Here is a 21,640-nt window from a genome sequence, read left to right as displayed (position 1 = left end):
CGTCTCAAAGAGCTCCTGAAGAATGTATCTGAGAAATAAAAAGCTGAACCCAGAAAGAAGTGGGATGTGAGAAGAAATAATAAAGAAACTGATGAACATGTGAGGAAAGGTACACAAATGCTAACTTCATAAAACAGAAAGTGATTCATCTCAGAAGTATAAAAACAAAGTAAACGTAAAATAATGGACAAGTACATGTAAGTCAGAAGCTGTGGAACAACTGGAGCAAAAGCCATATATAGAGTGGGGTTTTTTTTGTTTTTAAAACTTTTTATTTTTAGGTGCACAGGGAAGTGTGTCAAGTGGCCCTTCAAAGAATTGAGCTTTAGGGCTGAAATGGCTGCCACTGGAGAAAAAACAAAACAAAAAAACCCCTCTCTGCTTTCCAATTCCAGCTGACAGTGACTTTTTGACTGATACCCATAAAAGAATTCATTCAAAAGCACACTTGTCCTCAGCAGCCTGTGAGGTCCCTTGGGAATTCATTGTCTAGGGAAGGGGAGGTGTACCCAAGCTGCAGACGCACGGCACATGCTCTGCAGAATTGGATGATAAGGGCTGGTTACAAGCATCCTCCCAATATCCCTTTTCAAGCCTTCTTAGAAGCTGGTTCGCACAGTGAGTAGAAATTAGGCCCCCTGCAGTTTAGATCTTCCTCACTTGATCAGTGAACGCTAAGTGGCACCGGTCCACTGCAAATTACAGGCTTCATTAGGGAGAAAAGAAATTACTTACTGCGCAGCAAATTCTGTAAATTTGTAATTCAGATCTTAGAATGGCCTCACAACATAGGGTCTTTGTATTAACAGGAAGGAAATTAGAGACACTGACTGCCTTCAGATTAAAAAAAAAAAAATCCATTATGCCTTTTAAAAACGTAAGGGTAACCACTAACATGACAGGCATATATAACACAATTTCTGAACCAGTATAGGAAAAAAAAGAGACTAGAAAAAAGTTGATTAAGTTCATGTAAGTCTGGAAAAGATAAAAGGAAGAAAAATCCTGCATAAACAGCAGAGAATAAGGTGCCAAAATCAATTTGAAGACTGAATTAAAAGAGTACAAAAAGGCAAAATGAAAGGAAGCTGGCACAAAAAGATGTAATAATAATGAAAAAAAAAGAAAATATCACATGTGTTGAGAGCTTTCTATGTGACAGGGACTGTCCATCCCAGGACCCTGAGATCATGACCCACTAAGGGGGGAGCCTGTTTCCTCCTCTCTCTCTCTGCTGCTTCTCTGCCTACTTGTGATCTGCCTCTGTCAAATAAATAAATAAAATCCTAAAAAAGAAAAGAAAAGGGTAAACCTAATGAAAGTAAAAGGATAGAAACTGACAGTAGAAATTAATGGCCCAGGGGCACCTGGGTGGCTCAGTGGGTTAAGCCTCTGCCTTCGGCTCAGGTCATGATCTCAGGGTCCTGGGATCGAGCCCCGCATCGGGCTCTCTGCTCAGCAGGGAGCCTTCTTACCCCTCTCTTTCTGCCTGCCTCTCTGCCTATTGTGAACTCTCTCTCTCTGTCCAATAAATAAGTAATCATATGATCTATAACCTATGATAAGAATGATTTCCTAGAAGGGGGAAATATACCGACTACGAAAGGATAAGAGGCTCAGGTCATGATCTCAGGATTCTGGGATGGAGCCCCGCATCAGGCACTCTGCTCAGCAGGGAACCTATTCCCCCTGCTCTCTCTCTGCCTGCCTCTCTGACTATTGTGAACTCTCTCTGCCAAATAAATAAATAAAATCTTAAAAAAATAAAAAAAGAACAAAATTAACAGCACAGAAAACAGATACACAATAGTGAGAATCCATTACTACCCAAAACCGAATATTCACAAAGATGAATCAAAGAGTCAAACCTTCAGGAAGACTAACCAAGAAAGAAGAAAGTATAAATAATATTATGAATCAAAAGGTCAAAGTGATATATACGAATGCTGCCAAAAATCACAAGAGAATGCTTAGAGAATTGTACGAGAATGAAGCAGAAAATTTAGATATATAGGTTATGTCCTAAATAAATATGACTTATTGAACTGACTGAAAAGGAGCCAGGAAACTTGAGTACATCTATAATCATTAAAACAACTAAATTAGTATGAAAAATCGATATCCAGGATATCCACACATAGACACACACATATGGAGGCACACACACCAGTCTCAGCTCTGTCCACTGAAAGGGCGTAAAAGCCATGAATATAACTAATGCCCAGGTCCTCCAAGGCACTCTGGGAGAAGGCTGAGTCCAGAGAGTACAAGATGAACTAGAAAAAGAAAGCAAACAGAAGGAAATAATAAAAAGCAATCATCAGTGAAACTGAAAGAGAATAATCAATGATACAAAAAGCTGGTTCTCAAGAAAAATCGACAGAACTGATAAACCTCTAGCAAAATCAAACTGGGAAAAACTCAAATCACCGAGGGCAGGAATGAAATAGGGGACATCACATAAATCCTGCTGTCATAAGGTTAATAAGAGAACACCATGAACAACTCTATGCCCATAAATCTGAGTACTTGCAAGAAATGGATCAATTCTTTTTTTTTTTTTAAGATTTTATTTATTTATTTGAAAGACAGAGATCACAAGCAGGCAAAGAGGCAGGCAGAGAGAGAGGAAGGGAAGCACGCTCCCTGCAGAGCAAAGAGCCCAATGTGGGGCTCAATCCCAGGACTCTGGGATCAAGACCTGAGCCGAAGGCAGAGGCTTTAACCCACTGAGCCACCCAGGCGCCCCAAGAAATGGATCAATTCTTTGCAAACCAGAAATTATCAAAAATTCACTCAATGTGAAACAGACAATCTGAACAGTCCTGTAACCAACAACTAAGTAGAATGCATAATTTAAAAACTAGCCCCAAAAGAAGTCTGAGGACCAAGTGGATTCACTGCAGAATTCGACCACTACAGACAGTGGCTGCAAGTGGGTGTGGTTATAAAGGAATAATAGGGAGGCTCTTTATGGTGCTGGATCTACTCATATCTCAACTGCGTTAAAGGAACCTACACAAGTAGGGGCGCCTGGCTGGCTCAGTGGTTAAAGCCTCTGCCTTTGGCTTGGATCATGATCCCAGGGTCCTGGGATTGAGCCCCACTTCGGGCTCTCTGTTCCGCAGGGAGCCTGCTTCCTCCTTTCTCTCTGCCTGCCTCTCTGCCTACTTTTGATCTCTATCTGTCAAATAAATAAATAAAATCTCTTAAAAAAAAAAAGGAACCTACACAAGTAATAAAATTCTATAAATCTCCCTCTCTCTCTCTCTCTCTCACACACACACACACGTGCACAAGCATAAATGAATACAAGTAAACCTGAAAACAGCTGAATAAGATCAGTGGATTATGTCCAAGTCAATAATCCTGGTTGTGATATTATACTACAGTTTTGCAAAACACTCCCATTTGGGGGAATAGGGAAAATATATTAACGGATCGCTCTAATTTACTTTAAATGCATCTGAACCTACAGGATCTCAATAAAAATGTCAATTTCAAAAAAAATAATAATAATAAATAAATAAACACACACACATACATATATACCAGCATAAATGGGTCAAATTAACCATAAAAATAAATAATGGTACTCATGAATTATAATCCATCTTATGTAATAAAAATCCAAGAGTGCATTCTAATATAAATAAAGAGATTAATAAATGGGGGAGAAGGGAATGCTCTTCCTTACAAAAGAATGCCCCCTAGTACACATGGAAGGAATGAGAGTTAAAAAATTGCCAGTACATGGCAGCATCAGCAGGTACGAGTCTGATAAGGAACAAGAATTTTACAGGGCCTCAAAGGATCTCTTCACATATTACTTATTAATTTCAAAATGGGAAAAACTAAGACTTTATAGTACAGAAATCTGGGAGGTACAACCTTAATCCAGGGATCAAAGCTAATGTCACCAATGTCAGGGCAAAGTGACACCACATGCCTCATGATGTATCTAAGAGACTAAATACACAGACGATGGCTAGGCCATATGACAACACAGCTCTGACACCACTCCTGCAGCGACCAGCCCAGAACATTGAGGATTTAGTCGATGACTATGAGCTTGCCTATTTTTTCCCACACTTCCAAGGCAGGATTCAGCAGAGAAAGCCAAGTATGTGCCTCAAATGAATTGGCTCAATTGCCAAGCTTGTCGTTAGCCTGCTCCCAGCCTCCCACCCAACTGCTCCCAATCAGAGCACTGGAACCCTTCAGGGCACTGGTGAAAAACCCTTGTGATTGATCCACAACTTCAGCTGGAGCTGTGAAGGCCACACACATTAAGACAGCTAGCTGCAAGAGACAGTCTCCCTGAAGGGTGGCCCAAAGGGAAAATCTCAAGCGGAGGGCAGAGCAGACATTAAGATGAGCCCTTTGGAGAAATGACAGATGTTGGCGAGGGTGTGGAGAAAGGGGAACCCTCCTGCACTGTTGGTGGGAATGCAAGCTGGTTTAGCATCTCTGGGAAACAGTATGGAAGTTCCTCAAAAAGTTGAAAAAAATGGTACCCTACGACCCAGCAATTGCACTACTGGGTATTTACCCCCAAAGATACAAATGTAGTGATCCTAAGGGACACCTGCACCCCAATGTTTATAGCAGCAATGTCCACAAGAGCTAAACTACGGAAAGAGCCTAGATAACTATCAACAGGGGAACAAGATAACCATCAATAGGGGAATGGATAAAGAAGATGTGGTATGGGGCGCCTGGGTGGCTCAGCTGGTTAAATGACAGCCTTTGGCTCAGGCCATGATCCTGGAGTCCTGGGATTGAGTCCTGCATCAAGCTCTCTGCTCAGCGGGGAGTCTGCTTCTCCCACCGACCTCTCTCCTCTCATGCTCGCTCTCTCAAATAAATAATATAATCTTAAAAAGAAAAAAAAAAGATGTGGTGTATATATATACACACAATGGAGTATTATGCAGCCATCAACCCCCACACACACACCAAAATCTTGCCATTTACAACGATGCAGATGGAACTAGAGGGTATTATACTGAGCGAAATAAGTCAACCAGAGAAAGACAATTATCATATGATCTCACTGATATGAGGACTCTGAGAAATAAGACAGAGGATCATAGCGGAAAGGAGGGAAAAATGAAACAAGACGAAACCAGAGAGGGAGACAAACCATAAGAGACTCTTACTCTCAGGAGACAATCCTCTGAGGGTTGCTGGAGGGAAGCGGGTGGGAGGGTTGGGATGGCTGGGTGATGGACATTGGGAGGGTAGGTGCTATGGTGAGAGCTGTGAATTATGTAAGACTGATGAATCACAGACCTGTACCCCTAAAACAAACAATACATTTGCCAATAACAAAAATAAAATAAAGTGGAAAAAAAAAAAAAGAAGAGCCCCTTGGAAAATCAACTCCACTCTAGACACAAGGCAGCTACTGAATATGAAACCTGGGATGCATGGAGGATACCTACAGCCCAGCCCCAAACCTGCCCACACTGGCCCCCTACACCACCACTGCAGTAAAAACCCTTCCTACACGCAAGTCCTATCAGAAGGAAAGGCAAGCCTCTTTCCATGGACCAAAACCACCTAGTGAACTCAATCTCTACTGTCCTACACAAGCTGTCTGATCTTCGACGAAATATTACAAGGCATAAAAAAGCCGGAAAAAAAAAAAAACCCACAAAAACTCCAGAGAGGAGTATATCAATCAAACTACACTCAAATAAAGGAACCATCCCACAGATAATTTAAAATACTATGATGGGGACGCCTGGGTGGCTCAGTTGGTTAAGCAGCTGCCTTCGGCTCAGGTCATGATCCCGGCGTCCTGGGATCGAGTCCCACATCGGGCTCCTTGCTCCGCAGGGAGCCTGCTTCTCCCTCTGACTCTGCCTGCCACTCTCTGCCTGTACTTGCGCTCTCTCGCTCTCTCTCTCTCTCTCTCTCTGACAAATAAATAAAATCTTAAAAAAAAAAAAAAGTTTTAAAATACTATGATGAATATGTTAAAAGCTCTAATGGAAAATGCAGATAATATATGAGATGAAAAATTCCACAGAGATGGAAACTCAGGAAAGAATAAAACAGCAACACCTGGGTGGTTCAGCTGGATAAGCGGCTGGTGTGGGTCATGATCTCAGGGGTCTTGGCATCAAGTCCCTCTGCTCAGTGGGGAGTCTGCTTCTCCCTTTCCCTTTGCCCCTCACCTTGTGCTCTCTCTCTTTCTCGCAAATAAATAAATAAAATCTTTTTTTTTTTTTTTTTTAAATAGAAAAGCTAGAAATGAAAAACACAAAAAATGTCAAAAACGAACAGGTGAAAAATGCCATCAGTGGTCTCATAAGCAGACTCAGCAAAGCTAAGGAAAGAATTAGTAAAACATGTCAACAGAAATTACTCAAACTGAAAGACAAAAAAGAAATTAAAGAAACACTACAACTAAATGCAATGCCTGATTCTGGACTGGATCTTGAACCAGGGAAGAAGTAGCTATAAGATCTATTATTGAAACAACTGACAAAACTGTCATAACAAACTGTAGATTACTGTTTAGCACTAATCCCATGTTAAATGTCCTGATTTTGATAACTGTGTCATGGTTATGTAAGAGTGTGTCCTGGTTCTTATGAAATACACCAAATATTTAGGCCTCGAAGGTTCAGTATCTTCTGTTTACTCTCAAATGGTTTGGAATAAATATGCGGAGAAAAAATGATAAGCAAATATGGCAAAAAACAAATTAACTGATGAATCTGCATAGGCGGTATAGGAGAGGAAGTTCCTTGTACCATTCCCACAACTTTTCCCTAAGCTTGAAATTAGTGGACTCTTGATTAAGGGTGCTGACCTCTGCATAGTTGAAAATCCACGTGTACCTGCTGACTCTCCCAAAAATGTAACTACTAATAGTCTACTGCTGACCCAAAGTCTTACAGATAAACATGAACAATTAACACAGATTTTGTATATGATATGCATTATATACGTTACTCTTACAATAAGCTAAAGAAAAAAGTATTAAGAAAATCATAAAAAAAGTATATTGTATTTACTGAAAAAAAAAAAAACCCACATATAAGTGGATTTAAACCCATGTTGTTCAAGTACCAACTCTGTATCTAAGTAACAAGTTATAAAGTCCCCCACCTCCCAGGCCCATATAGTCCCATAGGGTATGGCCTACCAAACACTCAAGGACAAGATCATTCCCAACTACTGCAAACTTAGAAACTCGTAAAAAAGAAAGCTTCCCGGGGCACCTCAGTGGCTCAGTGGGTTAAGCTTCTGCCTTCAACTCAGGTCATGGTCTCAGGGTCCTAGGATTGCACCCCGCATTGGGCTCTCTGCTCAGTGGGGAGCCTGCTTCCCCTCAACCTGCCTGCCACTCTGCCTACTTGTGATCTCTCTGTCAAATAAATAAATAAAATCTTTTAAAAAAAGAAAGAAAGAAAGAAATCTTCCCAACTGATCTCATAAATTGAATATAAATGTGATACAAAAACTAGTCAAGGAGAACATAGAAAAGAACCATTAACAGGACAAGCTCACTTCTTAAAGGAGTTTCAAAAATCCTAAATAAAATATCAGCCAAGCAAAGCCAGTAATACACATACAAAGAATCCCAAAGATGGTTTAATATCAGAAATCTACTAACGTAAAAAAGTAAATGATAAATAAAGCCATATAATATAAACAAAATAGTAATATAAATCAGTAAAGAAGAAAAGCCACACGATCCCAGTAAGTGCAGAAAAGGCATTTGCATTTTTGTAATGTCGAAATTCCCAGCAAATTACAGGAGTGGAAAGGTATACTTTCTTAACCTCAAAAAGGTATTTTCTTAATCTTTTTTTTTTTTCCTTTTAAGATTTATTTTATTTATTTGTCAGAGAGAAAGACTGAGAGAAGGAGAGCACAAGCAGAGGGAGCAGCCGGCAGAGGGAGAAGCAGGCTCCCTGCTGAACAAGGAGTCCGATGTGGGGCTCCATCCTGGGACCCTGGGATCATGACCTGAGCTGAAGGCAGACACTCAACTGACTGAGCCACCCAAGCATTCCGTAATTTCTCAATCTTTTTTTTTTTTTTAAGTTTTTTTTTCCTTAAAGTTTTTTTTTTCTTTTTCTGATTTTTATGAGAGAGAGAGACAAAGAGGGAGAGGGAACACAAGCAGGGGCAGGGGGAGAGGGAGAAGAAGGCTTCCTGCCAAGCAGGGAACCTGATATGGGCCCCAATTCCAGGACCCCAGGATCATGACCTGAGCCAAAGGCAGACTCTTAACAACTGAGCCACCCAGGCGCCCCCATATTTTCTCAATCCTGAAGAAAGTTCCATATTTATTTTTTTAAGATTTTATTTATTTGACAGACAGAGATCACAGGTAGGCAGAGAGAGAGAGGAGGAAGCAGGCTCCCTGTGGAGCAGAGAGCCCGAAGTGGGGCTCAATCCCAGGACCCTGGGATCATGACCTGAGCCAAAGGCAGAGATTTAACCCACTGAGTCTCCCAGGTGCCCCAAAAGTTCCATATTTAACACTGAAACACGAGAAGCTTTCCCTTTGAGGCTGGGAAGATAAGTTTATGCTCACTACCAGCACTTCTAATCAACACTACACTGGAGTCCTTAGCAAGTAAAGAAACACCAAGGGAAAAAACAAAGAAATAAAAAGTCAAAGATTTGAAAGAAGACACGAAAATGCGTCAATAGAAAAATCTAGCAGAATCCAACCAGGTAAGCGTTCTAATAATGGAGTTCGAAAATGAATCCTAAAATTCAGGTGAAGAAGGAAAATGCTGAGAGTCAGCAACAGAAAGGACAAGAGCGAGGCAGGGAAGCCCAGCACTGGCCAGGAGGATGTATCCCAAGGCTCCTGTAAAGACAGTATGGTATCAGCACAGGACTGACAAACGGGCAAGGGTCAGAATGGAGTCCAGAAATAGGCTCAGACATCTACGAACCCCTGATGAATGATAAATCAGTGTGGAAGGGAATGATGGTCCAAAACAATGGTGCTGAGACCATCAGTTGCCCCCCCAGACGGCCAACATGCTGCCTCTGGGTGCGATTCGTCCCTCCTCCCACCACAGAGGGGCCTGGGCAGGGGGCCCTGCCCCTAGTAAGCACAACATACTGTGTGTCCCTGAAGCCAGAAGAGACCTCGATGTGGAATATGGGTGAGTGAGCAGGCAGAGGGACAGGGGAGGATCACAGACGAAGTTGGGGGAGTGGTCCAGACCCAGCATGGGCAGTCTTGGAAAGACCCAAGGAGAGTGCAGGTGGGTGATCAGGGGAGTCAGTGGCTCCAAACCACCACGAGATGTGCCAAGTCCTCTGTCACCATTCTTATTTAATGTCTGAACAACGTGGTGTGGAGGGCAGGAATTATCACTTCTATCCTGGGAAAGAGAAACGAGGGCTCACAGACATGGCCTGCTGCCCAGGTTCTCACCCTCCCCCGACAGCAGTGGTGTATGTTCAAAGAGGGGGGTAAGCCAGGCAAGGAGCTCCTGCCGCCCTGCTGTGACACAGGGGTCTGCCTTAGTGCATCGGGGGGTCAAAGTCTAGTCAAGGTTGACACCAAGGTCCAGAAATCAGAAAGCCATACTCCTGTATTCACGAAAAGCACTTCCTTACAGCTCCCTAGAATCATGGCCAAGGGGGCTTACTTCTTTTACAGAGAAACGAAGACTTCTCATAGCAGTTCTCTGCATGCCAGCTGTGCAGGTCGTGGTGGCGGAGGGTGGGGAAGTGGAAGCACTGGAGTTGGGCGCAGAACACGTTGTCGCTTTCCGACATGGCTGAGGCGAAGATGGGGTCTGGGGGCAGGAACACCTCTGAGGAACCTGGGGGGAAAATAACATGGTGTCAACAGACCAATCGCATGCAGTCCTTGTGGGGACCAAGGCTCCCCCTCAAGCTGGACCACGAGTCAGAGGGCTTGTGGGCCGCCCCGTGCTAGGTACACTGCAGGTACAGCATTCACGGCCTCCCCTAGTTCCCACGAGCATAGCTCTGGGCAACGGGATAAATAAAGTAACGGGCTAGAACACATTAGCTTAAAATATTCGCATTCATAAGGATAAACAACAAATAAACAGGAGCGGGGGGACCCATCCCAACAGGGTTATCAACTAGTAAATGAAGAAGGGCTCAAAATGGCACCCACTGCACGTGCCAGGACACACAATTCAGAACCGTGGCTCTGATGACCCAGCAGGGCTATCAGCTGGCCAGGTGAACTGGAAAGCGCCGGCTCCCTGGGAACCCCTCCCAGCTCCAGGGAGGCTCTGTCACTACCTTAACTTCTGCCTTCCAAGCTGGGGACCAGGCAATCAGAGAGCGTGCTGCCCTGGCAGCCCAGAGTGGGGGTGTCGGAGTGCAGGAGAGGGGGCCAGGAACCTCTATGCTTCTCATTTGCAATGTCCCAGGAGGTGGGACTCTGGCCATATCTGGGGCACAGCATAGCCAGCTCCCAGAGCCCACTCTCTAACTCAGAGAACCCTTCAACACTGGACCACCAAAAGATGCCTTGAGGCTAACCCAGATGTGGGTCACTGGATACCCTCATTTTACTGTGACAGCAAGGCGGTTTACCCTTGGACAGCAACAAGGTGTTCCCATGCATGCCTTCTGAACTCTATTTGCTCCCCAAACTAAGCATGGAGGTCAGTTTGGAAGAGCTAGCGAGTTTGGATGTGGGCCCTCATCCTGTAGACACTGGGAACGTGGCCTCCCAGCTCCCTGACAAGGGCAGGAAGATGGACTTTGGGGAAGCTGATGGGATAGAGGCCCACTCCCCAACTGACAGGCACAATGTCATTGCACCCCTGCTAGGGGATTTTGGGGATCCATGATCACAAAAGGACCACGGAAGGAGGGTAGGAGAGGGGGGCTTCTCACACCATTTGGGGAGACTGCCTCCAATGCTTAAGAGTGGGTGCTGCCACTCTTAGCTCCCTGCTCCCCAACGAGGTCTCCTGTAACTCTCGTGTGCCCTCTTCTTCTCCTTCAGATGTCCCTTCACTTGGCAGAAGCCTCCCTTCTTAAAAACTGTTTTCTTCACTATTTGACTTCTTGTCTCATAGGCTGAAAATGGAATAGATTCATCCTGTCCTTTAAAAAAAAAAAAAAGTCTTCAGGGGCACCTCGGTGGCACAGTTAGTTGGGTATCGAACTCTTAGTTTTGGCTCAGGTCATGATCTCAGGGGACTGGAACTGAGTCCCACACATCAGGCTCTGCACTCAGCATGGAGTCTGCTTGAGATTCTCTCGCTCTCTCCCTCTGCCCCTCCAGCTCATGTTCTTTCTTTCTTTCTTTTTTTTTAATTTGACATACAGAGATCACAAGTAGACAGAGAGGCAAGCAGAGAGAGAGAGAGAGGAGGAAGCAGGCTCCCCGCTGAGCCGAGAGCCCGACGCGGGGCTCGATCCCAGGACCCTGAGACCATGACCTGAGCCAAAGGCAGAGGCTTTAACCCACTGAGCCACCCAGGTGCCCCCTGGCTCATGTTCTTAAAGAAAAAAAAAAAAAAAAAGTCTTTAGCCTTGAGTCTAGTCCCCAGCCCAGGGCACAATGTCAGCATGTGACTACAAAGCTCCGATCAAGGCCACAGATGACCTCTCAGGGTAGAGTCCAGGGGCCTGGCCCCCACCACCTGTCCTGCCCTTGACTGCCTGGAACCTGCCTGAGTCAAGCTGAGTGTGGACGGTGTGGTGGATGAGGGCGGCCCCAGTGCCAGCAGGCCATGCACGGACGGAGCGCACAGGGAGGGCAAAGTGGAGCGAGCACCTCCCACCTCCCAGGTAGACATCGGACTACCTGGGTCTCCTCGCTCTGTGCTGGTCATAAGCCCTGTTCACCCTGAGGTCATGTAAGCTGCAGTTTCTTGAAACCAGTAACTTAGAAGATCACTTCCTCTTTGCCAAACCTCGTTCCTTTCGGGTCTTCATTTTATGTGCCCTCTCCATCCTTTCTCTGCCAGGAGCTAAATGAGGCTAATCCCAACACATCCAGTGTGGTCTTCACTTAGCATCACTTCACTTAGCATCCCCCCAAAATTCATGGCCAACCTGGAAAAAGGTCACCCTGTGGACCTTATTTGGCTCTCAAGGTTAAATCATCTGGGATCTGGAGTGGGTCCTAAATCAAAGGACCAGTGTCCTTACACCAAGGGAGAAGAAACAGAGAAACGTGGGAAAAGGTCACAGACAGAGCAGAGCCCAGAATGTGGCTGTCACAAGCCAAGGAACGCCAGAAGCCACTACGCACTGGCAAAGGAGGAACTCCCTGAGCCTCTGGAAGGAGGTCGGCCCTGCCGACACCTTGATTTTGGATCTGTCCCCAGAACTGTGAGAAAGTAAACTTAGGTTAAGCCAGAAGTACGTGGTACTCTGTCAGAGCAGCCCAAGCCATCTAACACAGCCTCCTAATCATCTCCCCAACTGATTTAACAAATGCCCGCAGGCCCTAGACTGTGAAGAGGCACTTGGGGTACACCGGGCGACAGCAGCAGGCAGAGATCCTTGTCTTCCAGAGCTCACACCAGGTTGGAGGGGGGCGTTGTAAAGGCCAGAAACAGATGACTAAGAGACCCAATGAATGAAGTATATGTGATGTTGGAAGGTCACAACTGCTCTAGGTCAAAAGAAATCTGGAGTGCAGAGATGAATGCAGGCCTCGGAGCAGTGCCATGGGAGCAGAGAATGGAGGGGAGGGGTGACCAGGCTTGTGCTGGGAGTCCCATACCACATACAAGCTCACTGCTTTGCTAGAAGGATTCAAGGGGCCCAGCTTCTAGTGGCAGTCGTATTACAGCAACACAGCATGGTACAGCAGCAGCAAGAGAAGGGGACAGCTTGGGCGGGGTCTGGGGGCATCCAGGCCAGACTTCCCAAGCACTCTCCCATCTAGCAGGAGTGTGTGGGCTTTGCTAGCAGCAAGCTTCAGCAACATGGATGTGGCATTTATGCCCAGAAGAGCCCCTGGGGAACCTTGATTCCAGGCTCACCATTGTTCATGTGTTCCAGGTGGCCTGATATAGTAGGCTCCACCTAACCCCCAACCTGTCCCAGGCACCAGCCAGGACCAGGCCAGCTGTGCTACCTTCTCCTGCACCGTAGTGAGCCTGGACCTTGGGAAGGAGCATCCCAGGGAGGGCTTACAACAGCAGCAAAGGAGGCATGTGGCTAAAGAAGGGGAAGAGTACAGGACCCTCAGACAGCTGTGTGAGGAGATGGGGGTGGGTGAGGTCGGCAGCAAGAAGATCAGGCTGGAGATGTGTTTGGGAATTTAGGTGGGTGATGTTAGATCTGGTGGCTGTGACCTGGTGACAAGTGATGAGATTCTGGACAAGTCTAAAAGGGCATGAGAGGAACACCTAGGTGGCTCAGTTGGTTAAGCTGCTGCCTTCGGCTCAGGCAATGATCCCAGGGTCCTGGGATCAAGTCCCACATCGGGTTACTCGCTCAGCAGGGAGCCTGTTTCTCTCTCTGCCTCTGCCTGCCACTCTGCCTGCTTGTGCTCTGACAAATAAATAAATAAAATCTTTAAAAACATAAAATAAAAGGGCATGAGGTCATGTGATCATACCAGCAGACCCCTCCCCCAGACCACCCCTGACTGCTGCCTCTGCAGGAGGGCCTGCCGAGTGGCAGCAACTGCTCCCAGACACACCCACTCCCTCTGTGCATAAGCTGTCCCTAGCCAGGCACACATGGCCGTATGCAACAACACTGAATTTCCTCTGCTGGCACCCCCATCCTGCAGTAGGCTGACCTTCATTCCTTTTCTACTCTGAGTGTTGTCTGCTTCCCCACAGTGGGCTGCCCACCTCCTGAGGCAGGGCCTCATCTTCCCATACAGTACCAGAGCCCCCACAGAATGGGCCTGCCCTGAGGCCCAGAAGGGGCTGTGGGGATCCTCCCAAATGCTCCTCTACTGGAGGGCTGCCTTCCTTCAGCAGAATGGTGGCCTGGTCCCAGCTGACTCTACTCCAGCTTGACGGTCACCAGAGGGCAGGGTCTCTGCACTGTGCCTTCAAGGCTCACCCAAGTCCTGGTCCGCCCCCGACTGCCTCCTTCCTCCCTGCTGACAGAAGATTCTAGATCAGGATGGGTCAGGGTACATGAGAGGGTCACACTCCCTGGGTGTGGGCACCAGGGCCAAGACAACTGAGACCACAAAGGGCTTCCTAAGTGGCACGCGTGGCCTCAGCCCACCAGTGACGGGAGTGAGCCCCTAGAGGTGGGCATGCTGAGGTGGGGGAATAACGGGGGCCGAGGTGCTGGACTGAGCAGGTCTCAAATAAGCGAGTCACACAACGTGGACACATCAAACACACAGTATGCTTCCATTTTTGTATTTTAAAATAAATATCACATATAATAACCAGAAACTGAAATGATACTTTTAGCAGCAATGATGCTGGGGCCCTGTGGAATGGCTTGTGGGAAAACAGGGATGATTCCCTCTGGAGAACACAGATCTCTTTTCAAACTTCGGTCACCAATGTTAAAAAACAGCACTCCATGTTCCCTGGTGGCAGCAGCTCTCGGCCTTGCATGGCACCCCAGGCCCTGGGTGCTGCCTCAGTGTCAGGTTTCAGCACCCTGGGGTGAGGCTGACCTGCTGTTCAGAGAAGCTGGAGGCAGGGCCTCCCTCTGAGCGGGGAGGCCATGGGAGGAGGCCCCTCTCACAACAGAGCTCCACACCTCACATGCACCTGGGAGTGGGGTACCTGCAGACACGGTTAAGCAGTATGTATATGGGGATCATACTCTGTGGGCCCCGCTGTGCTGATACACAATGGGTTATAAAACACACAGGAAAACGTTGGACAGGATGTAAATGAAGTGAATATTTTTAAACATTTCCCACAGCGGCTTCCGACCACCATGGCTTCCTACCACCATTCACTCATATTCTTGGGCACAGTCTTTTCTTCGGGGCAAGTTTGCCATTAACGGCAAGACTTAAATCTACTTCCCACTGCCTTTGTGATGCATCACCTAGGGCCCACTTGTCAGGTCCTAGAGCATCCCCAGGTCTGAAGCAGGTGGCGCCTTGCCAACAGCTCTTTTTATAAGGAAAGGCGGCAGGCTCTGCCCCCAACTCCTTCGCTGGGGCTATGTTGTCAGCGTTGTCTTGCGCTGGAGTTTCTTAGCAGAAACCTTTTAAGATGCTTTCGGGACGGACACTTTCAAAGAGACACAAAAGCAGAGGAAGAACACAATGAACTCCCACGAAGCTCTGTCCTGCATCACAGCAGCTCGCCCTGCCCATCCATCCACAGCACAGCCCTATGGTCACGCCTCTGAAAATCCACAAGTCAACCTCTACTACAAATCCAGATTCTGCTTCCCTATTGTGCCCTAAAGTTTTTATGATTCCCCTCCCAATCCAGGATGCCTCGGAATTCATGTACTCCATTTGGGTTTTTGTTTTTTTCTTTTAATTTCTTTGAACCCAAAGCAGGGGTGCCTGAGTAGTTCAGTGAGTTAAGCATCTGACTCTTGATTTTGGCTCAGGTCATGATCTCAGGGCCATGGGACTAAGCCCTGCGATGGGCTCTATGCTGGGCATAGAGCCTACTTGAGATTCGGCTTCTCTCTTTCCCTCTATCGCTTCCCCGCCCTTCTCTCTCTTCTTCTCAAAAAAACCCCAAACAACAACAGTAACAACAAAATGAGAAAAAAATAAACAACAGAAAAAACAGGACAAATGATGTTGAGCCGTGTCGAGTATCCAGGCCAGGAGGAATCTTCTTTAGCCACATATTCATTTTGTGGCTACTACTGGAATCCAGAACCGCCAAGCCCACTTGGGAAACCACGAGCAGCCAACACCACGCCGCACCCATGCCCGTGGAGAGCTGCTAGACATTGGCACCACCCGTGCGGGCGCCTCGCTCTTGCCTCGGGCCCCTCGCACACTGAGCCACTGCTGCCAGTGTCAATACACTTTTTTTAAAATTTCACGTTTGCTCTCCAAATGGCCCAGTAAAGCCACAGAGACAAGTATGGCCAGGAAAGCCCACCTGGAGCCTTTGCTATTCTCGCCAGGGGGGACAGCCCCATGTCCCCCAGAGCAGAGCATGCTATCATGCCCTGCAGACTTGGGTATTCTCTGCTTACCAGTGTCAAGAAGATAACCATGTCCAGGAAGTGGCTAGACTATCCTGAAGGCCAGCAACCTCTGCTGGGGTCAGGGCAGCGGGCCTCGGCCTAGGATTCACTGCCCATGGCTGTGATTAGGGCAATGAGGAACTACTAGATTTAGCTTTCCCAAGGTACCTGGTGACACTCGGGCCTGGAAACACAAAAGCTATTTACCTGTCTACTATTCTGGTGGGACATCTACACATTATACTCACAACTCTTCTGAAAGACCAAGTTTGCGAATTTGGGACCTGTTTTCAATAGGATACTTGGAGGACACAAGAATGGGGTGACCTCCCAAGCGGGAGCAAAGACTGGTAGGTGCGGTCCCTCTACTGGGGCCTCTGCCATCCCCGTCTCTGCTCCCTGCCCCTTTCCAGCTGCCAGGCTCAGCGTCCCAGTCCTGCGAGACCCTGTTCTGTCCCTGTGAGTCCCTGTCCCTCTTCAGGGAATTCAGCTGCCTGGGGCATTTGAATACCAATCCTGTCTGTGCCTCCACCCCCTCTATGTAAAAACACAGCCTGTCTCAAGGCCACTCCGGTTGGGAAACAGGTGGGCTCTAAGGTCAGTCCCTCTTCGTTCTCTACAGTGAGGTGCACAGAGTAAGATGTCTGAGGTCCCTGGCGCTACCCTTCCTCACCTGACCTTCTCAGAGATACTTAAGAATTCCACAGCGGGACCAGGATGTTTGGGGAAAAAGAACAGGACCCAAGCTCAAACCACAGGTTCAAACAGCACCCCAAAAATGAGGCCTGACAAGGGGACAGGGCAGGGGAACATAGCTCAGGCAGCAACTGGAGAGGCCACAGCCAGTAACCAGGGCAATGGGGTAGTAGGGGAGGGACAGGGACAGGCAGGGCGCAGGACTCAGTTGCCCACACCAGACATGCTTCCTTTATGTTAAGCTGGTGTTTCCAAGTAGCTCAGCATAAAATCTTTAAAGTAACACACGTGTACACACACACACTCTCTATTTTAATTCCATCTGCCTCATGACTTTCCTACCAGTTTAGAGTCTCCTTCTGGATATCTCTATCCTAGAAGGCTTATCCCTCCCTCTCTGTGAGCTGCACACTCTGTATGCTCATTTTTATACCCCAATTAAAGGCCTTCTCTTAAAGGGAAAATGGACAGTCTAGAAATCTGGCCAAGTGAGAAGGAAGCACAGGTTCCAGAAAAGGCTCTAGCCCCACACAGGGCCTGAAACAAGGGCCTTGGGGTGCCCACCCATCATCATGGTGCTCCCCACAGCCTGGGGCCCGTTCCTCTCCATGAGCCCTGCATCAGGCATCGCTGGGGAGAGGGTGGGGGGAAGTGGGGAGCCCCCAGCAATAGCTTCCTAGTCAGGATGATGCCCCCCACCCCAGCCCAACTGCAAATCCAACAACTCTTCAGAAAGACTTACCCTTGAACGCTACCTCCCAGCGACCTTCCAAGGAGCGGTTCCGGCTGGCGATGACATACTGGTAGCCGACCCACAGCCTGCAGGAGGGTGGAAAGGTAGCAGGCCTCAGCACAGCAGGGAGATAGCCATGGACTGGGTGTGAATGCACTTTAGAGTGACCTTTCCAATATCAAGGTTGTAAAGCATTAATGATTTTTTAAAGTTTTGATACTTAATTTTAATAAAATGCATTAGAAGTCTAAACAATAAATTCACAGGGCAGAAAAGGTTGTACCTTGGCTAACTCCTGCCAAGCCCATTCTTATTGGCCGATTCAATAGTTTTCACATTCTATGCAAGACCAATCTTATAACTGGGGCATACAGAGCCCCATGAATACAACTCCGTGAATTTACCAAAACTACAGAATGGCGTGCTCTGAAGGGGTAACTTTCATGGTATGTGAATTACATCTCAATAAAGCACAAACCCCTGAGCATCTACAGTGCAGTGCTGGGTGAAACCATGCTCACGGGCTCCAGGTTGGTCTCCGCTTAGAGCCAGCTCGCCCCAGACCTGCAGTGTGCTTCTGAGCACGCACGTCACAGCACTGAGGGGGCCATGCTCATGGACCTGGCCGACTGCCACAACCACCTGCTGAGTGTGTGCCTCTCACCCCAGCCTTCTAGCTGCAGCCCTGGATTTGCCTGCCAGCAGGCCCAAAGCCACCGTGGGAGCGCTGGCCCGATGCCACTCTTGTCCCTTCAGCCTACTGCCATGCACACAACAACCCTGGTGAGATAGGGGGCTTCCCCAGCCAGTGGGCTGAGCCCTCTCACTTCTCCGTGGACTCACAATCACACTGTGATCTAGAAGTTATTTTGTAGCTGTAGGAGGAGAAACAGCAAGGTGATTGTGAACTGCCAACATCACAGGATATAACAGGAGAGCCTGAACCCAGCCAGGGTCTTGAAATGAAGGCTCACTCTCCATCTGCGGCTGTCGTTGTGCTCCTACAGCAGCGTGGCATCCCTGAGATGGGAGTGCTGGCCATCTGGCAACCCCTACATTCCACTCTCCCACCCACCCCAGCAGCTTGGAAGAGGCAGCAGGACACCACCTCCAGAGAAGAACTACCACAGTCCTCAGCACACACCTGGCCCCCAACAAGACCCTCAAAACTCTGGGCTTGGAGATGCTGGCGGCTGGCTATTCCCACATTTTCTCTACAACGTCACAGGGCCTTGGGGTCAAGAGCCAGGCTCTGGAGCCAGGCTGCCTGGGCATTACCAGCTAACGTGTGCCTGTGGTTATATGTTCACCCACCCTGGACCTGTCTTCTCACCCACCAGCCTCCCGTGGTTTCTGGGAAGACTGTACACAAGTGTGCCGATGGAAAGCACTGAGCACAGGGCCTGACAGAAACATCTTCCTCGAAGAAACCCACACTCACTTGTATGGCCCTTCTGGCAAGCCCATGAAGCCCCATCAAACAGCCCGTCCCAACACAGCTGCAACTGGACCCAGATGGGAGCCAATAGGGACCAGCCCAAGGGGGCACAACATGGCAGCTCATCCCTGCCCCTCTAAGAGCTCCCAGCATCATCCTGATGCCTGATCCAAACCCCAGATCTCTATCTGTTTCCAGTGGATAGAGCTGCCATTCCCTAGATGCCGGCCAGCTAAGCTTGAGGAGTATCATGGGTGGCCAGAGGCTACATCCTTAGAGAGCATCCTGCTTGCGGGGAAGCAGCCTGACCTCAGGCCTTGGGTCTCCAACCCAGGACTCACTTGTGCTGGTCCTGCCACGCGAAGCTCCGCTCTGGCTGGTCCCATTCCTGGGCCAGGACGAAGCGCAGCTCCTGGTCGGTGGAGAAGGTGGCAAGGGAGCCGTTCACGCGCTGGCAGGTCTGCGCCGCGTCCCAGTAATTCTCTCCGCTCAGGTAGACCCGATAGCAGCTCGCTGTGCCCTCATAGTGGTGCCACCCTGTCGGGCACTTCCCTAGGAAACATGAAGGACGGGAGGGGAGTTGTCCCCTAAATTAGGATCCTCACTCCAAAATGCAATGAGACACGCTGCATCTGAGGTCAGAAATCACCCCAGGGTAAATTAAGCTCGAGAAGCTATGAAATGCAAGTTTCTCAAAGACACAGATTCAGCCCAAGGCACAAGCACATGCAGGGACTCAACTGATTTCTGTAAGGCCTTTGATTTACTTGGCAGGAAATACTGGCTGTCCAGTGCAGTTCAGTAAAGTAGATTTCATTCTCGGGTGAAATGTGGTTGACAAGATGACCAGCTCCCCATGCCTGCTCACTGCAAGCCTGGCGGGGGCGAGCAGAAAGGCTCCCTGCCCACACTGCTCCCACTACCCCAACACCTGGCTCTCTGGCCACTCCGCCAGCAAGCCCACTGCCTCCCGAGCCCAGTCCTTGGCCCTCATTTTCTCTTCACAAGGGTATTGGCCAGCACTCCCCTAAAATAGAAATGTAGGCGATGAGCACTGGAAGTGCCACTGGGATCAAAGGACCAGCCCCTGCCACCCACAGACAAGAAACCGAGGCCCAGTATTTATGCAGCAGGCAAAAGCAGAGTAGCCAGTGGGGGCCTGCATCTCCCTGAGCGGGGGCAGCCCAGCCCAGATGTCTCCTCACCAGGTGGGCCCACCCCCGGCCGGGAAGACTCCTGTTAGACTGTGTGGCTGGCCTCATGTAAGCTCTGTGACCCGTTCCACAGTCTATAACCTTCAAATGCTGCAGCACCTACCTCCTAAGCACACATTAATGAATAATAATTTTTAACAAAGCCAGCTGTTAACAGAACCCAACTTTTTAATGAATCTACGTCCTGTGGACCTGGTGAAACTTCTGCAAGATGGATGCTCATGTTTTTACTGTTCAGAGCCTATACGTGTAACTTATTAACAAAGGTACAGAGATTCCAAGAGGGGAAATGGCAGCTCTGGCCTGGAGCCAAGGAGGCCGGCCACAGCTGTGCTGCAGTGTGAAGATGGGGATAGCGCCACCTGCCCACTGAGGAGGACATACTGCTGTGCATGCACGAAGGCCAGTCACTGTGGACCAGGAGCCAGGCCTGAGCTCATCCCTGCTTGGAAGGTGCACGGGGTGCACAGCATATCCCTGCTGAGTGTGTGGCATGGGCTGGAGGAGCAGGGGATCCTCAGGGGAGGCTTATTATGATTCTGAAGCTCCCACACATGAAGTGTCCCACCTGCCACACCCCCTCCAGGTACGTTCCGCCTTGTCTCCAGGCAGAGGTGGAGACACCAAGATGCCAGAGGCCCAGCTTCCAGCCCAGGCTCCTCACCCACCACCCTGGGATGGGTCCAGAGGGAAGCAGGGGTGGCAGCTGGCAGTGGGGAGCAACAGAAGGAGGGAACATTACTTTTTACTGGCTCAACTTTTTTTATCATTTGAAATCTGTGGAATTATTAACCTCAGTAGCATCAGTACCTGTTCCAAAAAAACAGCTAAGAAATGAAAAGGGCAATGTGTGGGCTGGGACTCCACAGGACTGAGTCCCCCACTGGCTACATGACCTTGGGTGGGCTGACCTCTCAGAGTCTCGGTTTCTTCACCTACCAAGATTGCCCAGTGTCCCTTCAACTACAACAATCTTTGCAGTTCACAGCTATTATGGATCAAGGCCAAGCACAGCATCGGGGTATGGGGGGCGGCTGATACCAGCTCTGCAGCTCTTTCAGGCCCGGTCAGACAACCCAGGTGCCACACGGGGTCTGAGCTCTGAGATGCCCCCCAGGTGCTGAGTGTCCGTGTGTGTGTGGCAGGTTGGGGGGTTGGTATTAACATAGCCAACAGCCTCCTAGGCCCCGCAGGAGACACGTCACACGGCAGTTCTTCCTGTCTTGGTATACTGTACTTATGTATGTCACTACACCTGTCTGCTTACGACGGGGTGGTTTTGGTGTGGCTTTTCAATCTTTCAACCTTCTTTAATCTTGTAATGCTCCTTTAAAAATCTTAATGTCATGGGAGTTCATTAGATAATTAGTCTCTTCAAAAACGGTTTAGATAGACCCTCCCCTCCCCGTCAGCTGGACCTGATCTCTGGGAGCCTATTACTTCATCTACCAAAAAGCAGCT

The 21,640-nt window shown here is 48.3% G+C and overlaps 1 protein-coding gene across 5 annotated transcripts in view; it reads right to left on the bottom strand.

Moving 5' to 3' along the window:
* Positions 1–21,640, bottom strand: part of DGCR2 (DiGeorge syndrome critical region gene 2) — a 92,487-nt gene that overhangs the window by 14,179 nt on the left and 56,668 nt on the right. For 3 of the 5 annotated variants that reach the window (XM_032311441.1, XM_032311439.1, XM_032311442.1), the window contains 3 exons: positions 19,307–19,517; positions 17,537–17,613; positions 9,642–9,818 (listed from right to left, as the gene is read on the bottom strand). In XM_032311441.1, coding sequence (XP_032167332.1) covers positions 9,642–9,818; positions 17,537–17,613; positions 19,307–19,517 — 465 coding nt within the window. Of the gene's footprint in view, positions 1–9,641; positions 9,819–17,536; positions 17,614–19,306; positions 19,527–21,640 lie in introns of all 5 variants that reach the window. The other 2 variants (XM_032311440.1, XM_032311437.1) reach the window with 1 other exon arrangement.

The sequence above is a fragment of the Mustela erminea genome, chromosome 13 (genome assembly GCF_009829155.1).
Source record: "Mustela erminea isolate mMusErm1 chromosome 13, mMusErm1.Pri, whole genome shotgun sequence".
In the NCBI taxonomy this organism is placed as follows: Eukaryota; Metazoa; Chordata; class Mammalia; order Carnivora; family Mustelidae; genus Mustela; species Mustela erminea.
The sequence above is the reverse complement of the archived record's forward strand: the minus strand, read 5'-3'. Positions and strand labels throughout refer to the sequence as shown.